The sequence below is a fragment of the Orcinus orca genome, chromosome 20 (genome assembly GCF_937001465.1).
Source record: "Orcinus orca chromosome 20, mOrcOrc1.1, whole genome shotgun sequence".
NCBI lineage: Eukaryota > Metazoa > Chordata > Mammalia > Artiodactyla > Delphinidae > Orcinus > Orcinus orca.
In genome coordinates this window covers 53,246,691-53,274,686 of record NC_064578.1, presented here as the reverse complement: position 1 = coordinate 53,274,686, position 27,996 = coordinate 53,246,691, and the positions used below count along the sequence as shown (strand labels likewise).

The 27,996-nt window shown below is 58.3% G+C and overlaps 2 protein-coding genes across 2 annotated transcripts; one reads left to right on the top strand and one right to left on the bottom strand.

Moving 5' to 3' along the window:
- Window positions 1-223: 223 nt before the first annotated feature.
- VSIG10L (V-set and immunoglobulin domain containing 10 like) lies at window positions 224-13,491 on the top strand. Its single transcript, XM_033417758.2, has 10 exons — window positions 224-787; window positions 869-1,654; window positions 2,077-2,370; window positions 2,529-2,813; window positions 3,818-4,072; window positions 4,494-4,772; window positions 5,189-5,482; window positions 7,933-8,046; window positions 8,271-8,425; window positions 8,921-13,491. The coding sequence occupies exons 1-10, from the start codon at window positions 694-696 to the stop codon at window positions 8,990-8,992; spliced, it is 2,628 nt and encodes an 875-aa protein (XP_033273649.1). The 5' UTR covers window positions 224-693; the 3' UTR covers window positions 8,993-13,491.
- IGLON5 (IgLON family member 5) lies at window positions 12,565-27,996 on the bottom strand. Its single transcript, XM_004286469.3, has 8 exons — window positions 27,890-27,996; window positions 19,205-19,283; window positions 18,251-18,483; window positions 16,176-16,295; window positions 14,729-14,863; window positions 14,383-14,503; window positions 13,648-13,802; window positions 12,565-12,933 (listed from the first exon to the last, which is right to left on the bottom strand). The coding sequence occupies exons 1-8, from the start codon at window positions 27,966-27,968 to the stop codon at window positions 12,845-12,847; spliced, it is 1,011 nt and encodes a 336-aa protein (XP_004286517.1). The 5' UTR covers window positions 27,969-27,996; the 3' UTR covers window positions 12,565-12,844.

Genomic DNA, 27,996 nt, shown 5'->3' with positions numbered 1-27,996 from the left:
AAAGGGATGGAGCAGAGAGATTCAGGGGGCAGGAGGGGTGGGATCCAGAGACTGACAGCCGTGAGGGGAAGGAACAAGGGAGGAAGGCTCCCAGCATCCCTCTAGATGGCGGAGCCACACTGGAGGTGGAGAATGCAGGAGGGTGGGGTTAGAGGGAAGACTCTACGTTTAGTGGGACATGGGGCATGTTAAGACCTGGGGATTGAGGAGACACAGTTCCGGCTCTCAGGAGAGAGAACTGGGTGGAAGATAACCCTTTGAGACTCGGCCCTGAGGGCAACAGGGGACCATGGAGAGCAGAGGGGGAGCAGGGTCAGACATGGGTATTTGAAGATGTAGGCAGGACAGAGTGGACCAGATGCCAGGAGGCTGGGGGCGGGGTGCTCTCTCAAAGGGCACCTGACCCTCCTCCAGGAAGTCTTCCTGACTTCACCTCCCCACCCCCCTCCACAAATTTGTTACTAAGTTTCCAGCTGGGACTCCAGTCTCACCGTCTGCCCCCAGGGTGTGGGGAGTGCAGGGGTTACGCTGGGCCTCCCCTCAGTCGGGACTAGCTGATGAGGACAAGTGGGGTGGGGTGGGTGTCTCAGCCATATTATCTGGGTGGGGGATCCTGGCACCTCCCAGTGGATCTGGCTCCCTTCCCCGCCCAGGAAGCTATCCGTCCTGTTGGACTCGTCTAGCCCGGGAGGAATGGGTGCAGGCCCTGGGTCTTGCCCCGGTTTCCTCGCGGGTGCAGCTGGCACCATGGGCACCTCACGGGCTCTGCTGCTCTTCCTGCTGCTGGGTAAGCCCCCCACCCAGCCCCTTGCCCACCATTTCCCTTTTCTGCAGCCCAACAACTCCCTCCCTTCTTTTTCCTCTGCAGCCTCGGGAGTAAGGGTCCTCGCCTTCAAAGCCTCTTCAGGAATTCAGAGAACCAATCTCTCCTCGGACTCAGAAAGATCTTCCCAGGGCCCGGGTTTGAAAGTTCCCTCCATCAAACCCCCCAGCTGGAAATTTCCAGATCAGTCTCCAGGTTCAAAAGCTGATATCCCTCATTCTGAACGGTCTCCTGAGGTGCTGAATTTGAAGGACGTGCCCGGGTCCTTCCGGTCCACTGTTTCTGCTGAGGGCAAAAAGCTGAAGCTGGACCCCTTCTCTGGAAAACCTGGTTCCAAAGTAGTTCCTCATGCCTCGGGTTCTCGAGTTCCTGCCCCAAACCCGGAGCCTTCCTCCTCTGTTAAGACCCCAGCTTCCAACAGGCAAGTCCCCAATACGAACATCTCTGTGGAGACCCCAGTTTCAAAATTCTCCCCTGAGGATGCGGATCCCAAAGTTGCCTCAAGCTTATCCCCGCAAGTGGGGGGCCCTCTTGCGGTGCTGGTGGGGACCACAATCCAGCTGCCTCTGCTTCCAGTTCCTGGCCTTGGTCCCCCTTCCCCTCTGGTGGTTTGGCGCCAAGGTTCCAAGGTGCTGGCAGCTGGGGCCCTGGGGCCAGGGTCCCCTCTCATCAGCCTGGACCCCACGTACAAAGGCCGCCTACGATTTAACCAGACCCAAGCGAGTCTGGAACTCTCCTCTGCCCAGCTAGAGGATGCTGGGGTCTACACAGCTGAGGTCATCCAGGCCGGGATCTCCCGGCAGATGTGGGAGTTCATTGTGCGTGTATATGGTAAGTGGGCCCTGAGGTCCAGAGTGCTGGCTGCAGGGGCTGCTGTGGGCAGATTACTGCTCTTCTGAGGATGTGTTTCCTGCCCCAGAGGAAGGGGTTCCTAGACAGGGGAGAGAGGACTTCTGGGCTGGAGGGAGGGAGAAGAGGAGCTGGGGGTCAAGACAGGTGCTTGAGGGAAATTGGACCTGGGGACCAAAACTCCTGGGAGCCCGGACTCCCAAGTCCCAGAGAGGGGAGAGCTGGGGACTCAGACTCATGAGTCTGTGAGAAGAAGAGGACTCTTGGGGCTAAGAGGAGGGCTAAGAGGGGGCCTCGGCTGGGGCGAAGTTCTGGGTGTAAGAGGTGGAGGAGCCTGGGGCTCCCTGGTCCTAAGGGACGAGGGGGCTGAGAACCGAGTCCTGAGTCCGTTCCCCCTCTCCCAGAACCCGTGTCCAAGGTGTCGGTGAAGCCTGAGGCCCCGGAGACCGAGGAGGGGGCGGCGGAGCTCCGGCTGCGCTGTGTGGGGTGGAGGCCGGGTCGCGGGGAGCTGAGCTGGACCCGGGACGGACGCGTCCTGGAGGCAGGGGACCCTGCGGGAGTGAAGCCACCCCGGATCCGCGTAGAGGGCGACCAGCTGCTCATCGCGCGCCCTACGCGCAGCGACCACGCCCGGTACACCTGCCGCGTCCACAGCCCCTTCGGCCACGCGGAGGCCGCGACCAACGTCAGTGTTTTCTGTGAGTGCGGCGGTGCCTCCGGTCGGGGACAGGGATCTGAGGGCTCAGGCTCCTGGAGTCCCTGGGGAGGAGAGGGCTGGAGGTCCAGTCTCCGGAAATCCTGGAGGAGTCCCAGTTGACCCCGACTCTCGCGGTTCCGACCCCCTTCCTCCGCCTAGACGGCCCGGATCTGCCGGTCATCACTGTCTCCTCCGACCACGACGCCGACCCCGCCCTCTTTGTCACCGTGGGCAGCAACGTGACCCTGCGCTGCACCGCCGCCTCGCGGCCACCGGCCGACATCACATGGAGCCTGGCCGACCCGGCCGAGGCCGCGGTGCCCGCCGGCCCGCGCCTCCTTCTGCCCTCGGTCCGGACCGGCCACGGCGGCGCCTATGCCTGTCTCGCTGCGAACCCGCGCACCGGCCTCCGCCGCCGCTCGCTGCTCAGACTCCTTGTGGCGGGTGAGAGCGGCGGGGTGGATGGAGGGGCGGGGCCAGCCAGGAAAGGCGGAGATGCCCGGGAGAAGGGGCGGAACCAGCAAGGGGCTGGGATACCCGGGGGGGGATGGGCGGGGGGAAAGAGCGTGGTGGGGCGTGACCGGCAGGGAGGGGCGGAGATCCCAGTAGAAGGAACGGGGGGGGATGCACAAGAGAAGGGGAGGAGAGGGGGCAGGGCCAGCACCGAGAGGGCGGAGCTTCCTGGGGATGAAGGAGTAGTCAAGGAAAGGGACTAAGTTGCTTGGGCCAGTAAGTGGGATCAGCAAGAGAAAGAAGTTACCTGGGAAAGGGGGCAGGGTCACGAGAGAAAGGGGTGGAATCATTCTAGAAAGGGGCAGAGTCGTCTTAGAAAGGGGGCAGGGCCCACTAGGAATGGCAGGGATGTCCAGAAAAGGGGAGGGTTCAGTAGGAAGAGGCGACTCGTGGAGTAATCAAAGAGGGGGGCCAGGGCTTCCCTGGTGGCGCAGTGGTTGAGAGTCCGCCTGCCGATGCAGGGGACACGGGTTCGTGCCCTGGTCCGGGAAGATCCCACATGCCGCGGAGCGGCTGGGCCCGTGAGCCATGGCCGCTGAGCCTGTGCGTCCGGAGCCTGTGCTCCGCAACGGGAGAGGCCACAACAGTGAGAGGCCCGCGTACCGCAAAAAAAAAAAAAAAGAGGGGGGCCAAAGTAACCTGGTAGAAGGGGTGGAGCTAGAGAAAAGGTCGGGGTTACGTTTGGAAGGACAGGGATCAGTGTGGGAGGATGAAGTTTCCTTCGGAAAGGGGGGCAGTCAGTGGGGCTGCGACTGCCCACTTAGCCCAGGAGTTGCCGGGGAAAGGGAGCGGGGTCTGCAAGAGAACGGGGCAGGGGCAGTGCCTACAGGGCGGGGCCAGGTGAAGAAGGAGTGCAGTGAACGCACGAGAGGCGGGGCTCGAGGGGAGCTGGGAGAGAGCTGACTGACCCCTTGAGCTCTCCCTCCCCTCTACAGATCTGCCCCCCGGGTCCCCACAGTGCTCAGTCGAAGGGGGTCCTGGGGATCGCGTCCTCCTCTTCCGCTGCTCGTGGCCCGGCGGGGTCCCTGCCGCCTCCCTGCAGTTCCAGGGTCTCCCCAAAGGCGTCCAGGCGGAACCGGTGTCCTCGGTGCTCCTGGAGGCTGTCCCCGCCCACCCCCGGCTCAGCGGCGTCCCCGTCACCTGCCTTGCTCGCCACCTGATGACCACGCGCACCTGCACTGTCACCCCGGGTGAGAGCTTCTTTCCTGTTTCCCGAGGAGGAGGGGCTATTTCTTTGCTCCATTAGAACTTGAGAAAAGGGGACTTCCCAACTACAGGAAGAGAGATTTCCTCTATCTTTAACCCTACAGAAGGTCGGAGGTTTTCCTATACCTAAAGCAGGGGCGGGGCCAAAATTTCTTTCCTGGACGGAGAGGGCTGACACTTTCCCACGTGTTCAGAGCAATACATGGTTGAGAATAATATGAGTTTCCCAGGCCAGGACCTGGCCTGTCTCACGTACTTCCTAAGTCCTTGTTAAGGAAATCAGATGAATGAATGAGGGAGGGAGTGAAAGGGCAGATCTTCCTCTTTTGGCTAAGGTGCCCTATTAGATTCATCAAAGGGCACAGGACCTGTTCTCTTTCTTCATTGGGTTTGTTCCACCCACAGAGGCCCCTCGAGAGGTGCTGCTGCATCCGGTGGTCGAGGAGACACAGTCAGGGAAGGTGGAGGTGGCGCTGCAGGCCTCTGGCTGTGGCCCCCCTTCTCGAGCATCTTGGTCCCGGGAAGGGCGGCCCCTGGCCTCCAGAGGCCGCGGGCACCTGCTGCTCAGCCAGGATGGGCAGAGGCTCCTGATCGGCAACTTCAGCCTGAACTGGGACTTGGGAAATTACTCCGTGATGTGCAGTGGGGCGCTGGGAGCTGGGACCGACAGGATCACCCTCACTGGTGAGCCCCATCCTTTCCCGGAACCCAGGTCCTCCAGCCCTCTCTTCTCTCAAACCCAGGAGACTGGGATTCCAGCCTGTTCCTCCCTCAGACCAAGGAGCCCAGGCCCTCAGTTCCCTCCTCCCTCAGACACAGAAATCTTGGTCCCTGGCCTCCGCCGACCCCAGACCCTAGAACTCCCACCCCCAGATCCCTGACCCGTCAGGGAATCCTGGACCCCAGTCACTTTTTCCATGAAACCCTCAGACCCAAGAGTTTGGGCCCCCAGTCCCTTCCTTTCTTAGACCCAGGAGTTGGGGTCTCCAGACCCTCTGCGCCTGGGACCTAGGAGTCCAGGCCCGTGGCCCCCTTTCCTCTCCCTGCTAGGACCCATGAATCCAACCCCCACCTTGATTCCACCCCCGCCCCCTCCCCAGGACCTTCTATCTCCTCATGGAGGCTGCAGAGAACCCGGGATGCAGCAGTGCTGACTTGGGATGTGGAGCGAGGGGCCCTGATTAGCAGTTTCCAGATCCAGGCCCAGGAGAGCCCTGACCTGAGCAGAGCCACCATGTCCAAGGACTGGACCTCCCTGCTCACCCTCGGACCTCGGGATCGCTCAGCTGTGGTGCCCCTCCTTCCTCAGAAGCCCCAGGTCTGGGTCTTTCGTATCCTGCCCACTCTGGGGCTCCAGCCAGGGACCCCATCCGACAGCCGGGTCTACCGTGCCGGTGAGTTGGAGCCGCTGGGCTTCGTCCTGGGCTGAGAAGCCCTTGTCGTGGGCTCCCTCCTGTCAGTCTGTTTTGTTGGATCTTCCTTCTTTCTCTGTGTTAGTTTCCTGGGGTTGCTGTAATAAGGTACCATGAAGTGTGTGGCTGGAAACAACAGAAGTGTATCTCTCCTAACTCTGGAGGCCAGGAGTCTGAAATCAGGGTGTCTGCAGGGCCGTGCTTTCTCCGAGACTCTGCGTAGCCTTCTTGCTTGCCTCCTTCTAGCTTCTGATGGTGACGGTCAATCCTTGGCACCACTCCAGTCTCTGCCCTCAGCTTCCCACAGCCTCCTCCTCCCTGTGTGTGCCTCTGTCTTCTTTTTTTAAAATATAAATTTATTTATTTATTTGTTTTTATTTTTGGCTGTATTGGACCTTCATTGCGGTGCACGGGCGGTGGCTTCTCTTGTTGCGGAGCACGGGCTCTAGGCGCGTGGGCTTCGGTAGTTGTGGCGCGCAGGCTTAGCTGCTCTGCGGCATGTGGGACCTTCCTGGCCCAGGGCTTGAACCCGTGTCCCCTGCATTGGCAGGCGGATTCTTAACCACTGCGCCACCAGGGAAGCCCCGCCTCTGTCTTCTTGTAAGGACACAAGTCTTATCAGATTAGGGCCCACCCTCATGATCTCATCTCGACTTGATTGGTTGAATTGTGTCTCCCCCCAGAGACACTGTAGTCCCCTTTTATCCTCGGTTTTGATTTCTGAGGTTTCAGTTACCAGGGGTCAACCGTGGTCTGAAAATATTACATGGAAAATTTCAGAAATCGGCGATTCATAAGTTTTAAATTGCGTGCCTGGGCAGCGTGATGAACTCTCACGCTGGCCCCCTCCATCCCACCTGGGATGTGAATCACACCTTTGTCCGGAGTATTCTGCCTGTTCGAAACTGTCTCAGTTATCAGCTCAACTGTCACGCTATGTCAGTGCTTTCGTTCAGGTAACCCTTATTTTAGTAATGGCCCCAAAGCGCAAGAGTAGTGATGCTGGAAAAAGCATAGAATACGTAGGGTTTTGTACTATCCGTGGTTTCAGGCATCCACTGAGGGTCTTGGAATGTATCCCCTGAAGATAAGGGCAGGGGGAACTACTGTATACTGAGACGTCCTGACCCTCAGTACCCGTGAACGTGACCTTCTTTGGAAAAGAAGTCTCTGCATATTATCTGGATTACATCTGCAAAGACTCTATTTCCAAAGAAGGTCACATTCACAGGTACTGAGGGTTAGGATATCACTGTATCTTTTTTGGGGAGACACAATTCAACCAGCAACACTCCCCAACTTCTAAGTATTGGATGTGTCAGCCCTCAGCCCTCTTCTCCACCTATATTTCTCCCCAGTGTGGCCTGTCCACTCTCATCACCTTATATATCATTAATACTCAGATGACTCTCAAATGTCTGATCTCCAGCCCAGACCTCTGAACTCCAGACTTGACATCTTCACTTTGGATGTCCAGCTGGCATTTCAGACTTTACATGTCCAAAATAGATCTCTTGAGGTTTTTTTCTCCCAAACTACACCCTCCCCCCCACCCCCCACCAACTCTCCAGTCTTCCCATCCTGGGACAGGGCACCACCCAAGTGCTGACATCACCTCCAACATCCCAAATACCAGCAGGGTCCCATCGCTTCCTTCTGAAATGCTTTCCCAATCCGTCCACTTCTTTCCATTACACTCTGGTCAGACACCACCGTCCTCTCTTGCCTGGACGGCAGCAGCCATTTACCTGGTCTCTATATGCCCCCTCTTGCCCTCTTACAATCCATTCTCCAGGTAGAAGCCGAAGTTATGCAAATCCGATCACGTTGTTGCCGCCTTGCTGAAAAGCCTTTCGTGCGTAGGCTCTGGCCCCTGTTAATCCCTCTAACTTCATCCTTTACCTCTTCCACCTTCATTCTGTGTCATCCACCCACAGTTTTCATTGAACGCAGAAAACTCTTTCCTACCTCTGAGTCTTTGCATGTTCTGTTTCCCCTGCTTGGAACACCCTTCCCCCTGTTTAGCATGCCCGGCTCCTTACTCCCCAGGTCTCTGCTCAAATGTTCCTCAAGGACCTTCCGTCACCCACTTTTCTAAATGTCACCTCCCCTTCCATATTTTCTATCATAGCTCATTGATTTTTTCTTCTGAGCACAATCTGAAATTATGTTATTTATTTGCACATTCGTTTCTGATTTCCTCCTAAAATGAACCCTCGCGATAGCAGGTATCTTCGTTTGCTCACCAACGGAGCTTCACCACCTGGCAGAATGCCAGGCACACCACATTCACTAAGGAAATGTTAAAGGAATTGAGAGTGCTGGGGTCCCAGATTCCTGAGTTCTGATGGGGGGCTGAGGCAGGGGGCTCAGGAAACAGGTTCAGATTTGGCCCCCGCTCTCCTTATCCTCCTTCTCTTGGTCTCTTCCAGGCCCCATCCTGGGCCCCGGGGCCATCGCTGGCATCGTCCTGGGCTCCCTACTGGGCCTGGGACTCCTGGCAGCACTTCTCATCCTGGGCATCTGCTACCTGTGCCGCTTTCAAGGTGAGTGAGTGACCGAGTGGTAGGTTCCCTACAAAGAGTCCCATTGGTTCAGCATCTGAACCAATCAGCAGCAGTTACCTCATCCAACCTGCCTGCCTACCTCCATATCAGCCAATCAGCGTAAGGCTCCACCTCTCAGCCCAGTTTCCCTTGCCGTTGACTGCGTGGGGGTGTCAGAGCAGCCAATCAACTGCTTCTATTTCTCTTCCTCCTCCCTTTCCCAGGAAAGACTCCTAACAGAAAGAAGAGTACGCCCAGGTTGACCCCTGTATTCACCGTACCGGAAAATAGGATGCAGAGCGTGACCCCAGAGCAGACCCCACAGCCTCTGCCCCTCGAAGTTCCTCTGAAGGACCCTAGCCCAACCAGAGCCCACTCAGTGTGTGTGGGTGCCCCAGTGTCCTGGAATGGGGTGGAACTTTTTGTGTTTTAGTCAGGCAGAGGAGATGGTTTGAATTCTCTTCCTCCAGCTTTTCTTACTGGTTTACAAAATTGGTAGATTTTCCCTTTTTTTTTTTTTAATATATAAAAGTTGGACAGGACTTCCCATCCAATTTTTATATATATTAAAAGAAGTGCGAAATTCCAATTCCCCACCCCGCCAAATGAAGGAAAACGCCTTCATTCTTTTCCATAAAAATTGGCAAAACTTCCATTTTCTCTCCGAAGTGGGATAGAACGTCTTCTTCCCCATAAAATTTGGGTTGTTGCATGTCTTATCTCTCCCAAGGGTGGCTAGACACTTTTTCCTCCTTGCAAACGGAGGGAACTCAGCTAATTTTGGAATGGGACGAGCTAGCTCTAGAAAAGGGTGAGTTATGTCACATCCAGGGTAACCCCTGAAGTTGTCCCCCTTCCCTTCCTTCTCTTCCAGGCCTCTGGTCCGAGGACAGTCAACTTTCCACGTGGGGATCCCAAGATTGCTCGGACAGCCACGCACGTGTGACCAGGGCTAGTGGCCTACTCTGCGCAGGACTTTTGGGGCGGGACTTCCTGTTTCACTCCAGCAGCAGTAGGGGACCTCCTGTCCTGTTGTGACTGAAGGTTGGACCCGTAAGGTGGGACTTCCTGTCTCCCTCTCTCAGCGCAGAAGACTCGCCTTGTATTTGTGCAGCTAAGGAGATGGGACTCCTGGGCTAGGAGAGACTCCTGCTGACCTAACAGTGTGGCTTGCACAACCTCCAAGCAGTCGAGGACCTGTGGCCGACTGGGAGGGCTTGCTGTGCTGCCCCGAGCTGGAGAGGGCGGCCTGCCTCCATTCTCTAGAAAGGTCTTCCTATGTCAACGTTTGCCTGCTTCAGGCCACACTCCATCCAGCTCCCGGGGTCTTCATCTTAGATCAGATCGCGTTCCTCTTCTCTTTAAGCCCTTCTATGGCTGCCCGTTGCCCTTCAGATATTGTCCAAACTCCTCATCACGACCTTCAAAGTCTTGTGGTTTGGCCTCTGTCAGCCTCTCTGACCTTCCCTTCCAGAAGTTTCACCCCTGCTTCTCTCCACCATACTTAAGTTTGCCTCCAGGCCTTTGCTCCCAGAGTGTACTGCGCCTGGAGCAACATTCTTTGCTCTATGTCATTCATTTTTTTTGTGGTACGCGGGCCTCTCACTGCTGTGGCCTCTCCCGTTGCGGAGCACAGGCTCCGGACGCGCAGGCTCAGCGGCCATGGCTCACGGGCCCAGCCGCTCCGCGGCATGTGGGATCTTCCCGGACCGGGGCACGAACCCGCGTCCCCTGCATCGGCAGGTGGACTCTCAACCACTGCGCCACCAGGGAAGCCCTATGTCATTCATTTTTCAAGTGTAAAGGTAACCGTTACCATCTTAGAGGACCCTTCCCTAACCCATGACCCTAACGTGCCTCAGTCATGGGTTTAGGTCCCAGAGGCCCTGAACCACCTGCTCCTCGTAGTTAAACACATAACTATTTGTTTAGCCTCTGACGCTCTCTTAACCGGGAGCGCCACGAAGGTGGAGACCGTGTCATTATCCCCAGCGCTTAACACAGAGTTTGGTACACAGCAGGCCATCCATATTTGTTGACTGATCAAGTATTTGGGGCCAGTGAAGGACTGGGCTTGCTGCTGCCATCCCCAGCAGGATGGCCTCCTTTTCCACCTGGGTTTCTCATTGGAAATTTAAGGAGTGCATCAGTGAAGATTCTTTTGGCTGTAAGTAACAAAATAAATGATGGCAAGGGATGGAGGTAGGTGGTTTCAGGCTGACTCAGCAACTTAGTGACCCCATCAAGTACCTGGGCACTTTGTGTCCTGCTCTGCCACCCTCAGTGGGTCAGCATATTGCCTCACGTAGCAAGATGGCTGCCACAGCTCATATATTCACGCAACTGTATCTGACGACAAAAGGAAGGGAGCAGCGTTCCTCTCCTCTCATGAGCGGGGGAAGAAATATCCTGGAAGCCTAACAGTAAACTTCCCTTATGTCTCATTGAGCAAAAACTGGCCACATCACTGCAAGGGAGGCTGGGCAACCAAATATCTCAGCCTGTATCGTGGGAGGTGGGCAAAGAGGAAAGTGGCAACAGCTAAAGTATAGGCAACCAGCGTCTGTCTCAAGGAAGGAAAGGATTCTGGTTAAAGATTGGGGTGGAAGAGGCCTTTAGGAAATACAGTCCTTGGATCTTTTTAAAAAGGTGGTGGCTGGGGTCCTGGATACCTGGACTCTCTACATCTGTATCAGCTAGAATTTTCATTTCCTTTTTAATCACTAGAAACAGAAAACCTAACATGAGTTGGCTTAAACATACATGGGACGTTATTGCTTATGTAAGTGAATGTGGGCGTCAGGTTAAGTTTTGATCCACTTGCTCCAGTGATGTCATATGGACCCAGTTTCTCTAGACCTTCCACTCTGCATTCCATAGTGTTTCTATCATTCTCAGGCTCCACGTGTTGTCTTCCCCACCGTGGCTATCCCCATAGACCCAAGATCTCTCCATGCGGTGGGGAAAAGGAACCCTGCAGATCCAGACTTCACGCCATTGAGCCGCGTGATGCAGCAGAAGAGCGTCTCTTCTTAGGAAATCCACACAGCTCTGGTGTTCACTCTCTCAGTGGGCTGGCTGGGTCACGTGCCCACCTCTGAACCAGTCACAGTGGGAAGCGGGCTATGCTGAGTGGCTTAAGCCAATCGTGCCACCTCTGCAAATGGGTCAATTGCAAGTCTACCAGAGAGAAAAGGGAGGGCAGAAGTGACGCTGGGGAGGCACCACCCATGACCACAACTCTGTCCTCCACTCACCCATATCCTTAATGACACTGACACCTGCAGGCGGAGGCTTTGGAAAAAGGCGTTTATTGGTGTGGTGGTCTCAACACTCCCCATGACTTGGAACACACGGCCCCCAGGGCCCCCCGCCCCCCCTCCCTTGCACCCCTCCCCCTGCCCGCCCTGTCCCCCGGACCCTGGGAATGGAAGACAATGTGGGATGGGGTCCACGCCCCCGTCTGAGGTACAGTCACTGCCCCTTGCCCCTCTGCCCCTGCTCTGCCCTCTCTCCCCGTCCCAAGCTCTGGGTGGTGTAGTTCAGGGTGGGTGTTTATAGAGGGTCTCCCGGGAGTTGGAGCTGGTGACTTGGCATCTTGGTCTGGGCTCAGGATGTCTGATGCCTCTCTCTCCCCCACCTTGTGTGATGTGGCGTGCCAGGGCGGGGTGTTCCTACAATCAGAGCCCCTTCCTGATAACAGTTGCCCATCCTGGGGGGAACTACAGCTGGTCACCAGCTACAGGACAGCTGGAGCCGGGGGGCTATTGCTGGTCACAGTCGCTGGTGTGTGTGTGTGTGTGTGTGTGTGTGTGTGTCTGAGTGTGTGTGAGGGTGGTCAGGTCAGCCTTTAGGAGGTTCAGCCGGTGGAGAGGCCAGGGAGCGGTAGCCCAGCAAGCCCACACCTGTGGGCCGGCTGCAGCTGGTTGGCGCTGCAGGTGGTCGAGGGGAGTGGGGGCAGGGTAGGGCAAAGCACTGAGACACACAGGTGACAACAGGCACCAGCCTGACATTTGGATGGAAGCACCGATTGGCCCAGGAGGGGGCCAGAAAGTCCAGGGTGGGGAGGGACAGGAAAAGTGGGAAGGTCTCAGGCCGCTGAGCCAGTGATGGGGCCTCCGGCTCCAGGCAGCCAGCCGGCTGACAGCAGGGAGGCCCAGAGCCAAGATGGAGATCGTGCACCTGCTCACAGAGGCTGAGTGACAGCTTGACAGGCAAGCGTGATGGCCCTGCCCACTCCCAACCTGCCCAGGAGACAGCCTTTCAACAGGGTGGGGAGCGGGTGGTGTGAATGCATATATCGGGAAAGCAGGGAGCCTGGAAAACCTCTCCTCACAGCTTCCGGCACGAAGCCCCCATACCTACCTCTAGCCAGAGGTGAGAGACAGGAAGGTTGGGGGCAGTGGATGTGCGGCGTGTCGAGGAGGGAAGAGTGCTGAGCTCCCTTTCCCACCCATTCATACACACACACACACGCATACACGCGCGTGCAGGCTCACGCTCACACCCACTACACACACGCGATCCAGTTGACAGCCTGAGCTAAGAGACGGGTGTGGGGTGGCCGGGGATGGGTCACAATCGGAAAGGTGAACAGTGGCGAGAATGGCTGTAGAAAGATGCATAATTTTGCGTTATCCCTCACAGTGATGGGTTCTGTAAAGATCTTTCCTCCTTCTCTTCCTTTTCCTCTTAGAGCTCCTCTGCCCCCTCGAGACCCGCGGCGCTTGTTCCCCCTTCTCCTCTTGCTCTCGGCCTCAGACCGCCCGCGGGGGGACTCCAGGGCACTGGGTTCTTCCTACATCCTCCACCACAGCCAGCCCAGGGCGGAGAGGAGGGTCAGAGGCCCTGGGGGCCTTGGGGCCGAGTTCTCCAGGGATCCTGGGCCTGGGGAAAGAGAGGGGGTCAGGGGAGGAGGCCCAGAGTGGGGAGACCCCATGTGTGTCTCTCCCGAGCGTCTTGTCTCTGCTCTGAGGGTGTGGTCTGAGGATGCCTCCTGGGGACCTTTCTGGGCTTTCACTCCGTGTGCCTGTCCTCTGACTGTTTTAGTCTAAGCATCTGGCTGATGACTGTCTTCTCCATCTGCAAAGCTCTCCCCACAGATCTTGGCCGGGCTGGCTTCTCCCGACCACTCAGGTCTCAGTTCACATGTTACCCCCTCCAGGAAGCTTTCTCTGATGAGCTTATCCAATACTACCATCCCCAATTCTATTATTTATTTTCTTCGTAGCCCTTATTGATATGCAAATTTTTTTTTTGCTTATTTATGTATGTATTCGTTGGCTTTTCATTTTACTTATGTGTCTACTTGTTTATTGCGTTTCTACTACTGCTAGACTGTAAGCTGTGCAAGTCCCTCGACCTTGGCTCTTTTGTGCATTGCTGTCTCCCGAGCACCCAATGCCTGGCCCTTAGTGGGCGCCCAATGAATGTGTCTGTAGAAGGGATCGGTTTCTTGCTCAGTCGAGGGTGCGTCTCTTTCCTAAGTTCGGGGACAGTCTGGGGTCGGCCCGGCATCGCCACCTCTCTGGCCCCGCCCACTCAGCCCCGGCCCCACCCACGCCGCTCCGGCCCCGCCCCTCCTGCCGCTCAGGGACGCACGCAGGAGCCGCATGGAGGCGCTGGACATTCCCAGCCGGTTGGCTGCGCGACACGTGTAGTTGCCGTAATGCCGGGCGCTCACGTTGGCGAAGAGAAGCATCGAGCGGGTGCGCTCCGTCTGCACCTTCAGGCCCTCGGCCGTGCCACTGCTCAGCCTGCCGGGGATCCGGGTGAGGGACCAGGCCGCAGGACCCCGGCCAGGGGCCCTCTCCAGGCGGAAAGCCCAACCCCCTGTCAGGCTCCCCGACTCCCTGGAGACCCTACATTCTGATCCCTACCCCAGCGACCCCTAGCCTCGGGTTCTAGCGCCACTACCTCGGGCCACTCCCGCCGACGCCCCTCTCCAGAAAGCCTAGCCCCTCAGGGACACTGGACTCTCTCAGTGTGTACCTCCGACCACTAGGGGCACCCAGGCCCCGCTACACCCCAGATGTAATGGTCCCCTAACCCTAAAACTTCTCTGCCGGATCCTCAGTATCGACCCCCACCCCAGACCTTCTTCCTGAAGAGCTGGAGGAGACCAGGCTCCAGCATTCATCATCCTGGGACCCAAGTTTCCAGTAAGCCACCACAGTTTCCCTGGGGCTCAGAGGACCCCAACACCTAGAAGCCGGACCCTCAAGTTCTCAGGAGCCAGTACTCTGCTCCCTCTGCCCCCCTCCCCGCGGTCCAAAGGACCAAGGACCCCACCACCACCACCATCACCACCACGGCCGGCCCCGGTGCCATCCTCACAGTCTGTCATCCTTGTACCACTGGAAATCCGCAGGGGGCACGGCCATAGCTTCGCAGCGCAGGAGGGCGGCCCGGCCCACGGCTGTGCGGGCGCTGGTCACGTCCGTGATGGTCGGAGGATCTGGTGAGGGACCAGGGTCAGCGAATTCTCCTAGCCGGGTGGGGACGAAGGGGTCCCACCCCCAGCCCGCTCCTCTCTCCTTACCAGGAGTCCAGGTCTCCAGCATCCCCCCCAACAAAGACTCCTTCCTCGCGCAGACTCACCCCCTTCCTCCTCCCTCACACCCTTCATCCCCAGGGACCCAGGACCCGCCCCGCTTTCGTGCCCAGTGCCAGGGGGGCTCACAGTTGACTGTGACCAGCACGCGGCGGCTGTCAGGTGCAGAGTTAACCCCGTTGTGAGTCACGCACTCGTATTCCCCGGCCTGGCCCCGCTGGATGTCATAAATCTCAAGGATCTCACCTTCCGAGGTGAAGCCATCTGTGGTGGGAGGGGAGGGGAGGGGGCGGGGCCAGACACAAACACTTAACACGGGACAACACGGGCACAACACGGACACACATCAGCGGGGCGGACAGCGCAGGGCCTGGAGTGCCCGGGTCAGTGGGAATGGGGAGGGGCTTGCCGGGCCCGGGATCTCCTGCTAGGGGTGGGGCACAGAATGAGAATCTGGGGCTTAGTAACTAGAACCCAGTGGGGAGGGTCCTAGAATTGGGGGCGTTCCGGGGATACAGTGATCTGGGAGTCCATAACTCAGATTGTGTGGCTCACAGGACCCAGTGGGGAGGATCCAGGGTGCTGGGATCTAGCCCTCGGGGCCCAAGGAGTCAGGATCTGGTGACTGGGATCAGCAATCCAGATATCTGGGGTCTCATGACAGAGCGCTGGCTCAGAAGACCCCTTGGGACTCAGAGCATCCAGGGATCCAGAGACTCGAGACCCGGACTGTGGGGCTCAGGTGAACCACTAGGGGAGGATCCAAGGACCTGAGACCTAGTTACTGGGTTCTGGGGTCCCAAGGGATCTACTGATCGGCACAATCGGTCTCCAAAGACCCCGTGAGTAAGGATCTAGGGATCTGGGAAATGGTAGTAGAGATCTAGGTAGAAGGGGAGTGGGTGATGTCTGGGACCTGGAATGTCCCTTTCAGGCCCCTTGGCACTCTGTTTGGGGGCAGCCATGGTTCTTAGCCCTAGCACTGGAATCACTTGAAGGGCTTGTTCAGACAGATTGTGGTGGTGATGTGGGGAGGGGTGGTTCTGACCATTAACTCTGGGGTGGGCCAAAGAATGTGCATTTCTGTCGAGTTTCCAGGTGACGCCAATGCTGCCAGTCTGGGGACCACACTCTGAGAACCACAGGCCTAAGACATCTGGCAGAGATGTAGTGATGTGAGCGGGAGACGGGAACGTGGGCCAGGGCCGTGGCTGGAACCTGGCTCTGGCCATCTAGTGGTAGGGGTCTGAATCCAGGAGAATCCTGTGAGCTGGGGGGAAAGAGACTGAGGCTGCTGGGGTCGGGGATGTGGGGCAAGCTGGGATCTAGGAGGTGATTTGGAGGAAAGAGCCCAGGCCTGGGATGGCAAGTGGGGAAGGCTCCAAGGCTCTGGGGCCTTCCAGTGAAATAGCAGGACCAGGGCAGGAGGGGGAAATCCAGTCATCACAAGGGTTCCAGGGGAATCAAGGGAGGGGGGTCATGGGAGATCCTGGGTATCTAGCTAGGGATATGGGGAATTGAGGGGCCCAGACTGCGGAGTGGGGGAAGGGGCTTTCGGCCGGGGTGGGGTCCTCACCTCGGAGCTGCCTCCAGGTGACCGTGGGCTCCGGCCGCCCCACGGCCAGGCAGAGCAGGTTCACGTTGCTCCCCTCGTTCACGGTCACAGGCGAAGAGATATTCACGATGCGGGCGGGGACTGCAGGCCGGAGGGAAGGTCAGTGAGAGGCCAGATGTGGGCTCCCAAGACCCAGGATCCAGGCCTGGCCCCTCCTCCTTCAGACCAGGGTCCAGACCCCCGGCCCCTCCTCCCTCAGACCCAGGATCCAGGCCCCCAGCCCCTCCCCACTCAGACCCAGGATCCAGGCCTGGCCCCTCCTCCTTCAGACCAGGATCCAGGCCCCCGGCCCCTCCTCCCTCAGACCCAGGATCCAGGCCCCCAACCCCTCCCCCCTCAGATCCAGGGGTCTGGGCCCCCAGCCCCTCCCCACTCAGACCCAGAGTCCAGGCCCCCGGCCCCTCCCCCCTCAGACCCAGGATCCAGACCCCCGGCCCCTCCCCCCTCAGACCCAGGATCCAGACCCCCTAGCCCCTCCCCCCTCAGACCCAGGGGTCTGGGCCCCCAGCCCCTCCTCCCTCAGACCCAGGATCCAGGCCCCCAACCCCTCCCCCCTCAGACCCAGGAGTCCAGACCCCCGGCCCCTCCTCCCTCAGAACCAGGATCCAGGCCCCCAACCCCGCCCCCCTCAGACCCAGGGGTCCAGGCCCCCGGCCCCTCCCCACTCAGACCCAGGATCCAGGCCCCCAGCCCCTCCTCCTCAGCCCCAGGATCCAGGCCCCCGGCCCCTCCTCCCTCAGACCCAGGAGTCCAGACCCCCAGCCCCTCCCCCCTCAGACCCAGGATCCAGGCCCCCGGCCCCTCCCCCCTCAGACCCAGGGGTCCGGCTGACACTCCTCTTTCTGGAAGCAATCCTGTGTGTTCCATTCCCTCTGGGTCTGGCTGCTTCCCCAGCTGCTGGTCTTGTCTTCCTCACTCCTTCTCAGTCTCTCTCCACCTTCCTCCTAACTTGGTTTCTATTTTCTATCTTCTGGCCTGAATTCCTCCTTCCCCATCTCTGTTTTTATTGATCAGTATTACTATTAAAAAAATTATTTAACGAATGCTCCTATGGTGCTTCCTGTGTGTAAGTTTACAGCGTTCTAAGTGTTTGGCAAAAATTAACCCACTAAACCCTCACTACTCCCTTCTGGGTTAGATGTTGCTCTACTCATCAATTCTAACACCCAGGGGCGTTTCCCACCTCCACCCCACCCGTTTGCACATTTCTCCAATCAGGATGGCTTTATGACGTAGGACACCAGTGTTTCACTGGGAGGGGTTTTTTGTTTTGTTTTTTTTTCCATTTCTAGCCAGGCATAAAATAAAGGTGCCCCTTCCAGCTGACGATGTTTTGGACTCGATACATGACGGCGTCATCCCTGTTTTGCAGATGCGGAGTCTGAGACCGCCCGGCTCGCTCTGGGTCCCTCAGCCCCTGGGTGGTGGCGGTGAGCTTGGAACCTGGAGGAATCTGGCTTCAAGTCGGGGCTTGTCCACGGCCCCGCTGGGCTGTCCCTGTGGTCCTGTCTCTCCAAGTGCTCCCTGCACTCCAGACCACCTCTGATGCCATGTGAGGCAGCCTCCTGCCCTCTCCGTGGATTTCTCCAGCCCCACCTCTCCCACTCTGCGCATCCAGCCCCCGCACGTGCTGTTCTTTTTCCGGGACCAGCCCTGCACCCACCTGAAGGTCTCAGCTCAGACGTTTGTCTGGGAAGCTGCCTCTCCTTGGAAAGTCACCTGCAAAGGGGCAGGGACAGCCTGCCTGGCTCCTTCTCTGTCCCCAGCCCGCGGAGCAATGCTTGCAGGTAGCAGGTGCTCCGTAAACAGGGCTGAGTGAATGAATGCGGTCTTCCTCCGAGTCCACGCTCGGCCCTGTAGCTCTCCTGCCCTAGAAGTTGCCTGTGACTTTCCCTCCCTCTGCTTGGCTGGAATTCGTGAGGGCAGGGTGTGTGTCTGCCTTCCCACGGCTGTGTCCCAGGGATCGGCGAGGACATGAGGGTCCCCCGTCCCCTGCGCCCGCCCACCCCCAGCCAGGGCCGCAGCTGAGGGCTCACCGTGGACGATGAGGTAGACCTGAGTGGTGTACGGCTGGCGGCGCGTCTGGAAGGAGCAGGTGTAGAGGCCCTCGTCGCCCAGCCCCACCTGGGTGATGAGGATGGAGAACTCCTCGGGCGTGTTGGTGAGCAGGCGCACTCTCGGGTCACTGGTCCAGCGGTCGTTGCCCGCGTACAGGATGTTGGAGCGGTTCAGCCAGGCCACTCGGGTCACATGCTCGTCGATGAAGCAGCTGGCGGGGAGGACGAGGGCAGGGTGGTTTTCTTCTCTCTCACACCGCCCCCCCCGGTCCTCCAGGGTCCCCCGTCACGGGGGCTTGGTGGTGGGGGGAGGAAGGCCCACTGCATCTCCAGTTCCCACTGCAGTCCTTGGAGGCAGGTGTGACTGCACCCACTTTACAGGTGGGCAAACTGAGCCTCAGAGAGGGAGAGCTGTGAGCCCAAGTGCACAACAGAATGACAGCTGATGCTTATTGAGTGATCATTGTGTGTCAGAGACCCAAAAGGAGGGGGGAAAGACACACTGGGGGAGAGGGACAAAGGTGCAGAATGATGAGGGACCCAGAGATAGAAGGACAGAGACCCAGAGAGAGGGGCTCAGAGACTCAGAGAGAGGGGGACAGGGATCCAGAGAGAGGGGGACAGACCCAGACTGGGGAGGCAGAGAGCTGGGGTGTGTAACCCCGGCTCTCACCGAGCAGGCAGAGTGTGCCAGGCTCTCTAAGCTCAGGGCGTGTGTACAGACTCTTGAATCCTCACAACAACGCAGGTGGTGGTCACCATTCCTCCACCCATTTGACAGATGGGGACACTGAGGCCCAGGGGTGGGCCTGGGCCCAGAGGCTGGGCCCCAATGACCTCTCTCTTGACAGGGGAGGTGTGGGCTGTGCCTGGAGATCAGGACCATTTCCCCCCAAGGAAGGTGAAGGGGCAGCACCCTCCGGGTCTCCCTACCTTAGCGTGGCGTTGTCACCTTCGCACACTGTGTAGTTGTCCGCAGGGGAGCTGAACTCCAGGCTCTGGGACAGCAGCCCTGTGGAAGGGAGGGCAGCTCAGCTCGGTGGGACTGTACACATCTGTATACACACACACACACACACACACACACACACACACCCGCAGATACAGACACTTCCCACACCCCCCGGCATACACGTTCACTATTGTTTTCAGAGACACACATGGCAGACACACTCAGAGCAGACACACGCAACACCTTCCCACAAGCCCACACTGACCCAGACAGACTGGGACACACAAACCTATGCACCTCCAGAGACAGCACACAATCACAGCACACAAACACACATGTATGTGCACACAGACACACAGACACCAATACATAGACACACTCAGAGATGCTGTGTACAGACGTGCACACACACAGACATATGCACAGATTCACAATTACAGAACTGCATATGTGCAGATACAAAGAGATACGCACAGATGTGCACACAGGTACGTATACAAGCACAGATACACATGTACACAGACACACATGCAGACATGGCACAAGGCACACACACACATGTTCACAGTGTACGACACACATACACACAGATTCAAGAACACACACATACATACACAGATATCCGCGTACACAGGCACACCTACACATATTCACAGACTCACGGGTACATAGATACACATATACACAGATACATATACAGATGTAACAGACACGTGCACACAGATACACACAGTTACACACATTAATTCAGAAACACGTGGAAAGACACGCTTCAGGGAGACCCTCGACACCCACATAAGTGCACAGACATCCAGACATGCAAATGCAAACACGCACGCAAACGTGGATGGACACGAATATCCACGCGGACACACGTCTAGCACAGACGCCCAGGACGCGCTGAGGCGTGCTACGGGGAGCCTCGCGTCTACACAGACTCCCCCGTGTGCCCGTGCCCGGTGGGGCACGCTCTTGAGGGCGCATGCCCACGCCCGCCTGCGCGCTGCAGCGCTCCCCCCACCCCCGCCATTCATCTCTCTGTGGACCGTGGCCAGCGGCTGGACCGGGGCCAGGGAGTGGGAGCTGGGCACGCGGAGGCGGCGGATGGAGACAGCACCAGGAGGGGAAAGGAGGCGGCCGGATGACCTTGGACGCCAGGGCGCACGGGTCTACACAGGGCTGCCCTGGCCCCCACCCCAGGATGAGGACCTAATTAATCTAATGAGTTAATTGCCCGTGCCCCGCCAACGACTCCCAGAGGCCCTCGGGGCTGGGCCAGAGCCAGTGCAGTGGGCTCGCCAGGCCCTGGGGGTTTGCAGCCCCTCACCCTGGGCTCGCCTGGGCCAGAGTCGCTCCTGTAATCTGAAGGGCCCTGGAGGGAGGGAAGGGACTTGCCCGTCCTGAGCTGTGCAGAGAGGATGCTGCCACGTAGAACCCTAGGAAGGAGGGGGCGGCCAGGGGACAGACACACAGACACAGTCACCGGGGTCCAGGAAAGGTGCGCAGAGCCAGCCCCGGGGCCAGGAGACAGTCCCACGCATGGCAATGGGTCCTGCTCAGCGGGACAGAGACCTAAATACTCACGCTGACGCACGCAGCCCGGGACACACACCCAGCAGAAGGTCAGTTAGAAAAGACAGCTCTCTCCCAGAAGCACGCCTCTCTGCCACCGGAGGGACGTGGTACCCTGACCCGCCCCACCATACACAACCGGCCCCACACGGGTACACTGACACCAGCGGGCCCTCACACGCAGGTGCAAAGTCTGCACACGGTTACAGCCCTACCTGGAGGGCTGTCTCTCTCTCTCTCTCTCTCACACACACACACACACACACACACACACACACACATGCTGAATCGGTCACAGTGACACTACCAGCCGGAGGGCTGTGCTCATGCCCACGCCCTACCCTGGAAAGTCGTGCATGAAGATACGGCCTGTGCAGTGAAACAGCCACACAGTTGTAGCCTCTCAAATACAAAGGGGCTGCCCTGGGCCAAGAATCGGGCGCGTGCACTCACGCTGTCACCTCTGATCAGATCACACACGGCCCTATCCGCACACCCGCCACCCCCTGGTCACACACATCCTAGACCAAGCTTTCTCCATCTCGGCACCGTTGACATTGGGGGCTGGGTGATCCTTCATTGTGGGGCCGTCCTGTGCAGTGTAGGATGTTCCGCAGCTCCCCTGGCCTCGACCCCCTAGATGCCAGTAGCTGCCCTGCCCCAACCAAAATTACATGGCCAGATACCTCCCAGGGGGCGAAATCACCCCACCTGCCCCCCTCCCCCCAGCCCTGTGACAGCCACTGTCCAGGGTTCAAGGAGGACAACCCCAGTCTGGGGGTTGCAGAGGAAGCTGTCTCAGGTGCCCCACTTCAGGGAAGAACCCGGGGCTCCTGAGCTCAGGCTAGGGCCCTGGGGTGGGGAGTGGACCTCACAGAGGTGGGCAGGATCTTGATCATAGGTACAGCAGACAGAAAGACAGACAGACGCGCACTCCTTGCCAGAGGGATCTTTCCAGCACTCGGCACGGCCCCCTGGAGTCCGGGGCCCCGGCGTCACTCTCCTGCTTCCTCTCCCCTAGCGTAGCCCAGCTCTGCATTTCCCACTTTTTCTCCCCTCTCCCTCCTTCCCACTGTTTCCCATCAAAACGCTTCTCCTTCTCCAGGGACCTGGTACATGGGGGCCTCTCCTAGGAGAGATGGCCCATCCGAGCCCATGCGAGCTCCCGCTCTGCTCCCACGGCTCCGTGGATCCGAGGTCTCTGCCCCCCCCAGCTGCCTCTCCAGGGCAGGGCCTGGCTCAGACCGTCTGTTTCCCCAGCATGCCCAGCTGGGCCCTGGCTGCGGGCAGTCCTGGGAGATGAGTGATGAAGTTACCTCTTCGATTCCTCGTCTGTGTGTCTATAACTTTGGATGTTGTGGGTCTGCATGTCTGTCTCATGCAGTTCCCAGACTCCAGGCTCAGGAGGACCCTCCATGCTGTGTGACCTTGGGTAAGTCCCTTCCCCTCTCTGGGCTTTGGTAAATGGGGGTGGGGGTCAGGTTAGGCATTCCACCACCCTGTCACTGGGCCCAGCCCCTCCCTCTGTCTCAGTCCCAGTCACCCTGCACTGTTTTCAGGTCTGCTTTCCTCACCAGACGGGAGCCTCTTAGGGCAGGGCCTGGGTCTCCCCACCTCCAGCATCACCCAGCTCAGGGCCTGGTCCACAGGAGGCCTCAAGAGATGTTTAATATAAAAATAAACAAGCTAGTGCACATGAGGTCCCCTCTGCAGGAATTCTGCTTGGGAAACTCTTGACTCCCTACTCCCTCCAGCCCTAGTCTGTGTTCCCACAATGCCTGGACTACCTCCCTTACAGCTGTGGTGACTGTATCTGTCTCCCCCAGCACACTATAAGTTTCTTTTTTTTTTTTTGAGCATACCACGCGGCATGTGGGATCTTTGTTCCCTGACCAGGGATTGAACACGTGCCCCCTGCAGTGGAAGTGCGGAGTCCTAACCCCTGGACCGCCAGGGAAGTCCCAGCTATAAGTTTCTTGAGGGCAGAGCCTGGGTCTGACTCAGGTCTGTATCCCCAACATCTTCCAGCACAGGGCCTGGCCTGGAAAGCCTTGGGAAATATTTGTTGAATGAGTGAATGTAAATGGATTCCTACAACATGCTTTGCCACCTCTTGGACTCTTACACATTCTTCAAAACCTCAACTCAAATGCCCCCTCCTCCAGAAGGACCTCCCTGACTGTTCAAGGCAGAGAGTCTCCACTCTCTCTACTGCGTACCCTCTGACTCAGCTGGGACAGTGTCCAGGGGTGTCTTCCCTACCTGGCCGGGAGTCCCCTGAGGGCCTGAATCTTGGTTGTGTCCCCCAGAGCTGGGCTTAGCTCTGAGCAGGGAACTGTTTGTAGAGGGGATGGATGGTCTCTAGAGACTCGCTAAGAAAGCCGTAAGGAGTCTGGGCTGATAGAGCAAATGTCTGTCCCCCCGTTTCTTGGCTGGGTGACCCCCGGCCAGTCTGAGCCTCAGTTTCCCCAACTGTAGAAAGGAGAAAAACAGTAGTGCGTCCCTCGGAGGGTTTTTTGTCAGGGATTCCATGAGAACGTGCAAGCAAAATGTTTAGCTCAGCACTTAGCAAGCAAAAAGGGCCCAAGAAATGCTAGCTGTTCCTAACAGCACCTTCTTTTTAAAGAAACATCTATTGTTATCCCCCGGTTCGGTGTCGGTCCCCCAGGAGTGGAGGGGAGGGGGCAGAGCAGGTCTGGCCTGTAGGTTGCTCTATGCCCAGCACCCACACGAGTCGGCGACGCATGTACAGACGCGCTGTCAGCATCTGCTCTGCCACGACCACGCCAGCATGACCAGGCTGCTAAAAGAACGGACCGGGGAGCCGGGCTGCCAGGGTTGAAATTCCAGCTGTGCCACTGGGTTGCACAAGTTACTTCCCCTCCCTGAGACTCAGTTTCCCCACCTGTAAGTGGGGACGATCGTTGTGCCTCCCTCATTGGGTTGTGGGGGAGAGGATGAGAGGAGGTCACCCAAGCAACGGGCTCAATACAGTGCCTGCTAGTTAAGTGCTTGCAAACAGCTCTATGCGTGTTGGCTGATGGGATGCTAACGGGGCAGGTGCCAGCCTGGCGGGAGATCCAGTGGTGATGGGACGGACCACACGGGTCTCTGCCAGTCCAGACCAGTGGCTCTCATACCCGTTTGATAAACCAAGGGATGAAGGTTGCAGTGGGTGAATTCCCTTCTCTTGAGAGAAGGGGATTTCTGGGACTTCCCTGGTGGCGCAGTGGTTAAGAATCCGCCTGTCAATGCAGGGGACACGGCTTCGAGCCCTGGTCCGGGAAGATCCCACGTGTCGTGGAGCAACAAGCCCACGAGCCACAACTACTGAGCCTGCGCTCTAGAGCCCTCGAGCCACAAATACTGAGCCCGCGGGCCGCAACTGCTGAAGCCTGTATGCCTAGAGCCTGTGCTCCGCAACAAGAGAAGCTTGTTGAAGATTAGCCCCCGCTCGCCACAACTAGAGAAAGCCTGCGTGCAGCAACAAAGACCCAACGCAGCCAAACAACAAAAAAAACAACAGGAAAAAAAAAAAAAAAAAGAGAAGGGGATTTCTAACAAGCTGAGTGACCTTGACTTGGAGATAAGAACCACCTGCCGCCCCTCAAAGGAACTTAGGTGGAAATGGGACCCTCCAATGCAGGGGATGCTTAGATTCCACCATCCCAGAACTCACAGATGGGGAACCCGAGGCCCAGGAGTGTGTGTGAACTTGTGGCGGGCGTCTGGGGAGCTGGTGGCAGAAGCCCGGCTGGAGGGAGGGGTGGGGACCACGTGAGTGCGGGTCCGTGTGGCTTTGGCAGGGAAGAGCCGTGAGAAGGGGCTGGGACTGGTCTAACGGCCACTGAGGAGCCCCCAGAGCCCTCTTCCTCTTTGCTGATCTCCCAAGTCCTTCTTATCACTGATGCCCGCAGTCTGGTTGCAGAGCCAAGAGCCCGGGAACCTTCCACATGCTGCCTGTTCCTTTCCGCTGGTTCTCACCGCAGGGCCTTTGCCTCTGCCGTTCCCTCGGGATCTTTCCAAGGCTGGTTTCTCCTGTCCTTTCAGTCTGAACTCCCCTCAGCTGCTCAGACACCACCTGAGGTCACAAGGCCAACTTGTCTGCCGAGTCATTCTTTTTTTTTTTTTTTTCTCGGTACGCGGGCCTCTCAGTGCTGTGGCCTCTCCCGTTGCGGAGCACAGGCTCCGGACGCGCAGGCTCAGCGGCCATGGCTCACGGGCCCAGCCGCTCCGCGGCATGTGGGATCTTCCCGGACCGGGGCATGAACCCGTGTCCCCTGCATCGGCAGGCGGACTCTCAACCACTGCGCCACCAGGGAAGCCCTGCCGAGTCCTTCTTATTTTCTCTACGTGAATCGTCACATTCTGAAATTAGCTGTTTACTTCTGAGGTTTTTTTTTAGTTTGTGGAGCTCTCTCCATCCCACTAGGATGTAAGCTCTGCGAGGGCAGGGACTTCACTGCTGTGTTTATAGATTCCCAGTGCTTAGAACAGCGACTACGTGCTCAGGAAATACCTGTTAAATGAGCCGATGAGGCGGCGCCCCCAGTCCAGACAAACCGGGGGAGCCTGGGGGGTCCCCCACGCCCAGGTTCACCCTGTCCCCACTCCGTGTAATATGGCAGAAGAATTGACCCCACATCTGCAGCATCTGCTTTTGTACGTGGATGTGTGTGTGTGTGTTGGCATAAAGAATTTAAGGGGAAAAAAAAAAAAAAAGGAACGATAGAATAATATCTACAGATGTTGGGGAGGTAGAGTTAAGTGGGGAAAAAATGCCAGTTTTGCAGAGAAATGGCTTTATTTTGTTTCTATCTGGGGAAAAACATCAACAAACGAACCAATCCCTTACAGATGCTGAACTGCGTGTCTGACGCTGTAGGTGGGAGAAGGCTGGGGACGCCGGCTCCCTCTCGAGAGTGGGTTTGGGGAGGGTGGGGGAGCGGGACACAGTGGGGTTTGCTCTTATGCAGATTTGTAGTGGATGCTTTCCTCCTGTAATCTGGAAACCATCCAATGAATAAAAGAGAGGAGGAGATGCAGTATCTTCCACTGGCTTTTGCTCAGCCCCAACGGTCAGAGGGTGGTGGGTGAGGGGGGCTCTCTCTCTGCCTCCCTAATCCCGTCTCAGCTCATCCCCCACCCCGCCCTGTCCCCCTTGCTCGCAGTTCTCTGATGGGGGACAAAAGGCTCAGAGATGGGACTGGACTTGACCTAGGTCACAGACCACCTCCTGGCTCCACTAAGATCCCAGCCCAGCACCTGTGAACAGCAGTGATTTCTAGGGTTCTGAAGAGTAGAAGTAGAAGGAAATGGGAAGTTACTTGAGAGTGAAGGAAGAGAGACAGAGAGAGAGCTAACGGGAGACAGCCAGAGACAGTGAAAGGACAAGGAGGAAAATGAGTGGGCGAGATGAGACGTGAGCTCCCAGAAGTGAATGAGGACCAAGGTACATCTCAGGGGCCAGAAAGAGGCAGAGAGACACACGTGCTGTGACATGGAGATGCAGTTCCAGAGGCGGGGAGGGACACATGTGAAATTGTGCTGAGCCCAGCAGGGATGGAGAGAAGGGGACCCAGAGACAGAGACAAACGGAATGTCACCCAGAGCCAGGGAGCCTCCGGAAATGGCCGAGACGTGAGAGAGACCTAAAGAGACAAGTGACAGAGACAGAGACACAGACAGGCAGGGATGCAGACGGGTCAAGTGGGAGGGGCACTCAGACGGTCTGCACCAGGGAGGGAGTGACCCTCCGGCTCAGCATCCTGTGTCCTGTGTGTGCAGGGCCGGGTCTGTGTGACCCTGGGTGTCTGCAGGTGCGGCTCCGGGTCAGACCAGGGGGATGGGTGTCTCTGTGGCTGTGCGAGCTCGGTGTGTGTGGACGGGCGGCTGAGAGCCGCTGTCGCTGTCTCGCCGAGACTGTTGGGGGTTCTAGGGTGTTCCCAATTGTGTGTCCCTGACTCTGTGATCCTGGCTTGGGGCAGGGCCTGGGGGAATGCTCTGGAAGCACAGAATTAACCCTGTCCCCTGCCCCCTGCCTCCTTGCTCTCCCCTCCTCTCCTCAGGGGGCATCTCCTGGACCGTCCCCAGGTTGCCAGCCCGCTGGGGAGACCCGAGATCCAGCTACATGTCCTCTAAACAGAGACTGCCAAGTTCACTCCCCAGCACCCCCCTCCCCACTTTCCATTCTCCCCTTCCTGCTCTACGAAAGACCAGCCCCAGTCCCCCTCCCCCACTGGGAGGGCTGAGTTTAACCCTTTGACCCCGTGTTAACCCCTCCCTTCCCTCCCTCCTCAATCTGCCCGTCTCTCAGGCTCCGTCCTGCCCCGAACCCAAATATCCAGCCAGAGCTTTCCACATCTGAGTCCCCAGCCCAGCACCCCAACTTCTTGGATCTCCAGCTCCATTGCCCCCCACATAACGGCAACCGTCCAACTACTAATACTTTCTCCCAACCTAGACCACCCAGCTGGGGGATTTCAGCCGCTTCCCAGCTGGGAGACCAGACCCCACTCCCTTCTTTTCCCGGCCCTGGGACGGAGGTCTATAGACACCCCTGCCCCCTCCTCTTACTGACCCTGGGAAGACACCATCCCCCCAACCTTTCCCCAGAAACGCCTACCCCAGCCCTCAGGCAGGGACCCCCTGCGGGACCCTCTCCACGCAGAGATGAAGACCCCCGACGGGGCATCCCCCTTCCTACCCTCCTCCCACCCCCACCAACTCAGTTCAGAGATTCTGCCCGGGGACCCTTACTTAGCTTCTGATCTCCCTCCCCGATCCCGAGCCGCAGACTCCCGCCCCCAGGCCGGGACCAGGTGTCCGAGACCCTCTCGCCGGCCCGGAGAAGCAGACCTCCGCCCCTAGGCCCAGGCTCGGGCCCCAGGACGCGGACCCCCGCCCCCGGGCATGGATCCAGACGTCCGAGGACCCCTTTCCCAGCCAGAGGATGCAGCCCCCGCCCCCGGGCCCAGACCTCCGCGTCCGGGGGCCTCCTCTTCCCTGCTCAGGGTTGCGCCCTCCCCCGCCCCCAATCCCCACCCGGGACCCTGGAGTCCCGGCCGAGCCCCCCGCCCCCGGCGCTGCGGTACCTCGACTGATGACGGCCAGGCCGGCCAGGGCGGCGGCGGCGAGAAGCCGGAGCCGGGCCCCGGGCGCAGGGGGGGGCATCGCGGCAGCAGCGGCGCGAAGGGGGAGG

Bases quoted from the DNA above. Each gene is read 5' to 3' on its own strand.
- IGLON5 (XM_004286469.3), bottom strand. From the start codon at position 27,968: ATGCCCCCCCCTGCGCCCGGGGCCCGGCTCCGGCTTCTCGCCGCCGCC. The intron at 19,284-27,889 runs GTACCGCAGCGC...TCCCTTCCACAG, and splicing joins CCTGGCCGTCATCAGTCGAG to GGCTGCTGTCCCAGAGCCTG. The intron at 12,934-13,647 runs GTGCGTCCCTGA...CTCTTTCCCCAG, and splicing joins CGCCTCCATGCGGCTCCTGC to GCCCAGGATCCCTGGAGAAC.
- VSIG10L (XM_033417758.2), top strand. From the start codon at position 694: ATGGGTGCAGGCCCTGGGTCTTGCCCCGGTTTCCTCGCGGGTGCAGCT. The intron at 1,655-2,076 runs GTAAGTGGGCCC...CCCCTCTCCCAG, and splicing joins GTTCATTGTGCGTGTATATG to AACCCGTGTCCAAGGTGTCG. The intron at 2,814-3,817 runs GTGAGAGCGGCG...TCCCCTCTACAG, and splicing joins GCTCAGACTCCTTGTGGCGG to ATCTGCCCCCCGGGTCCCCA.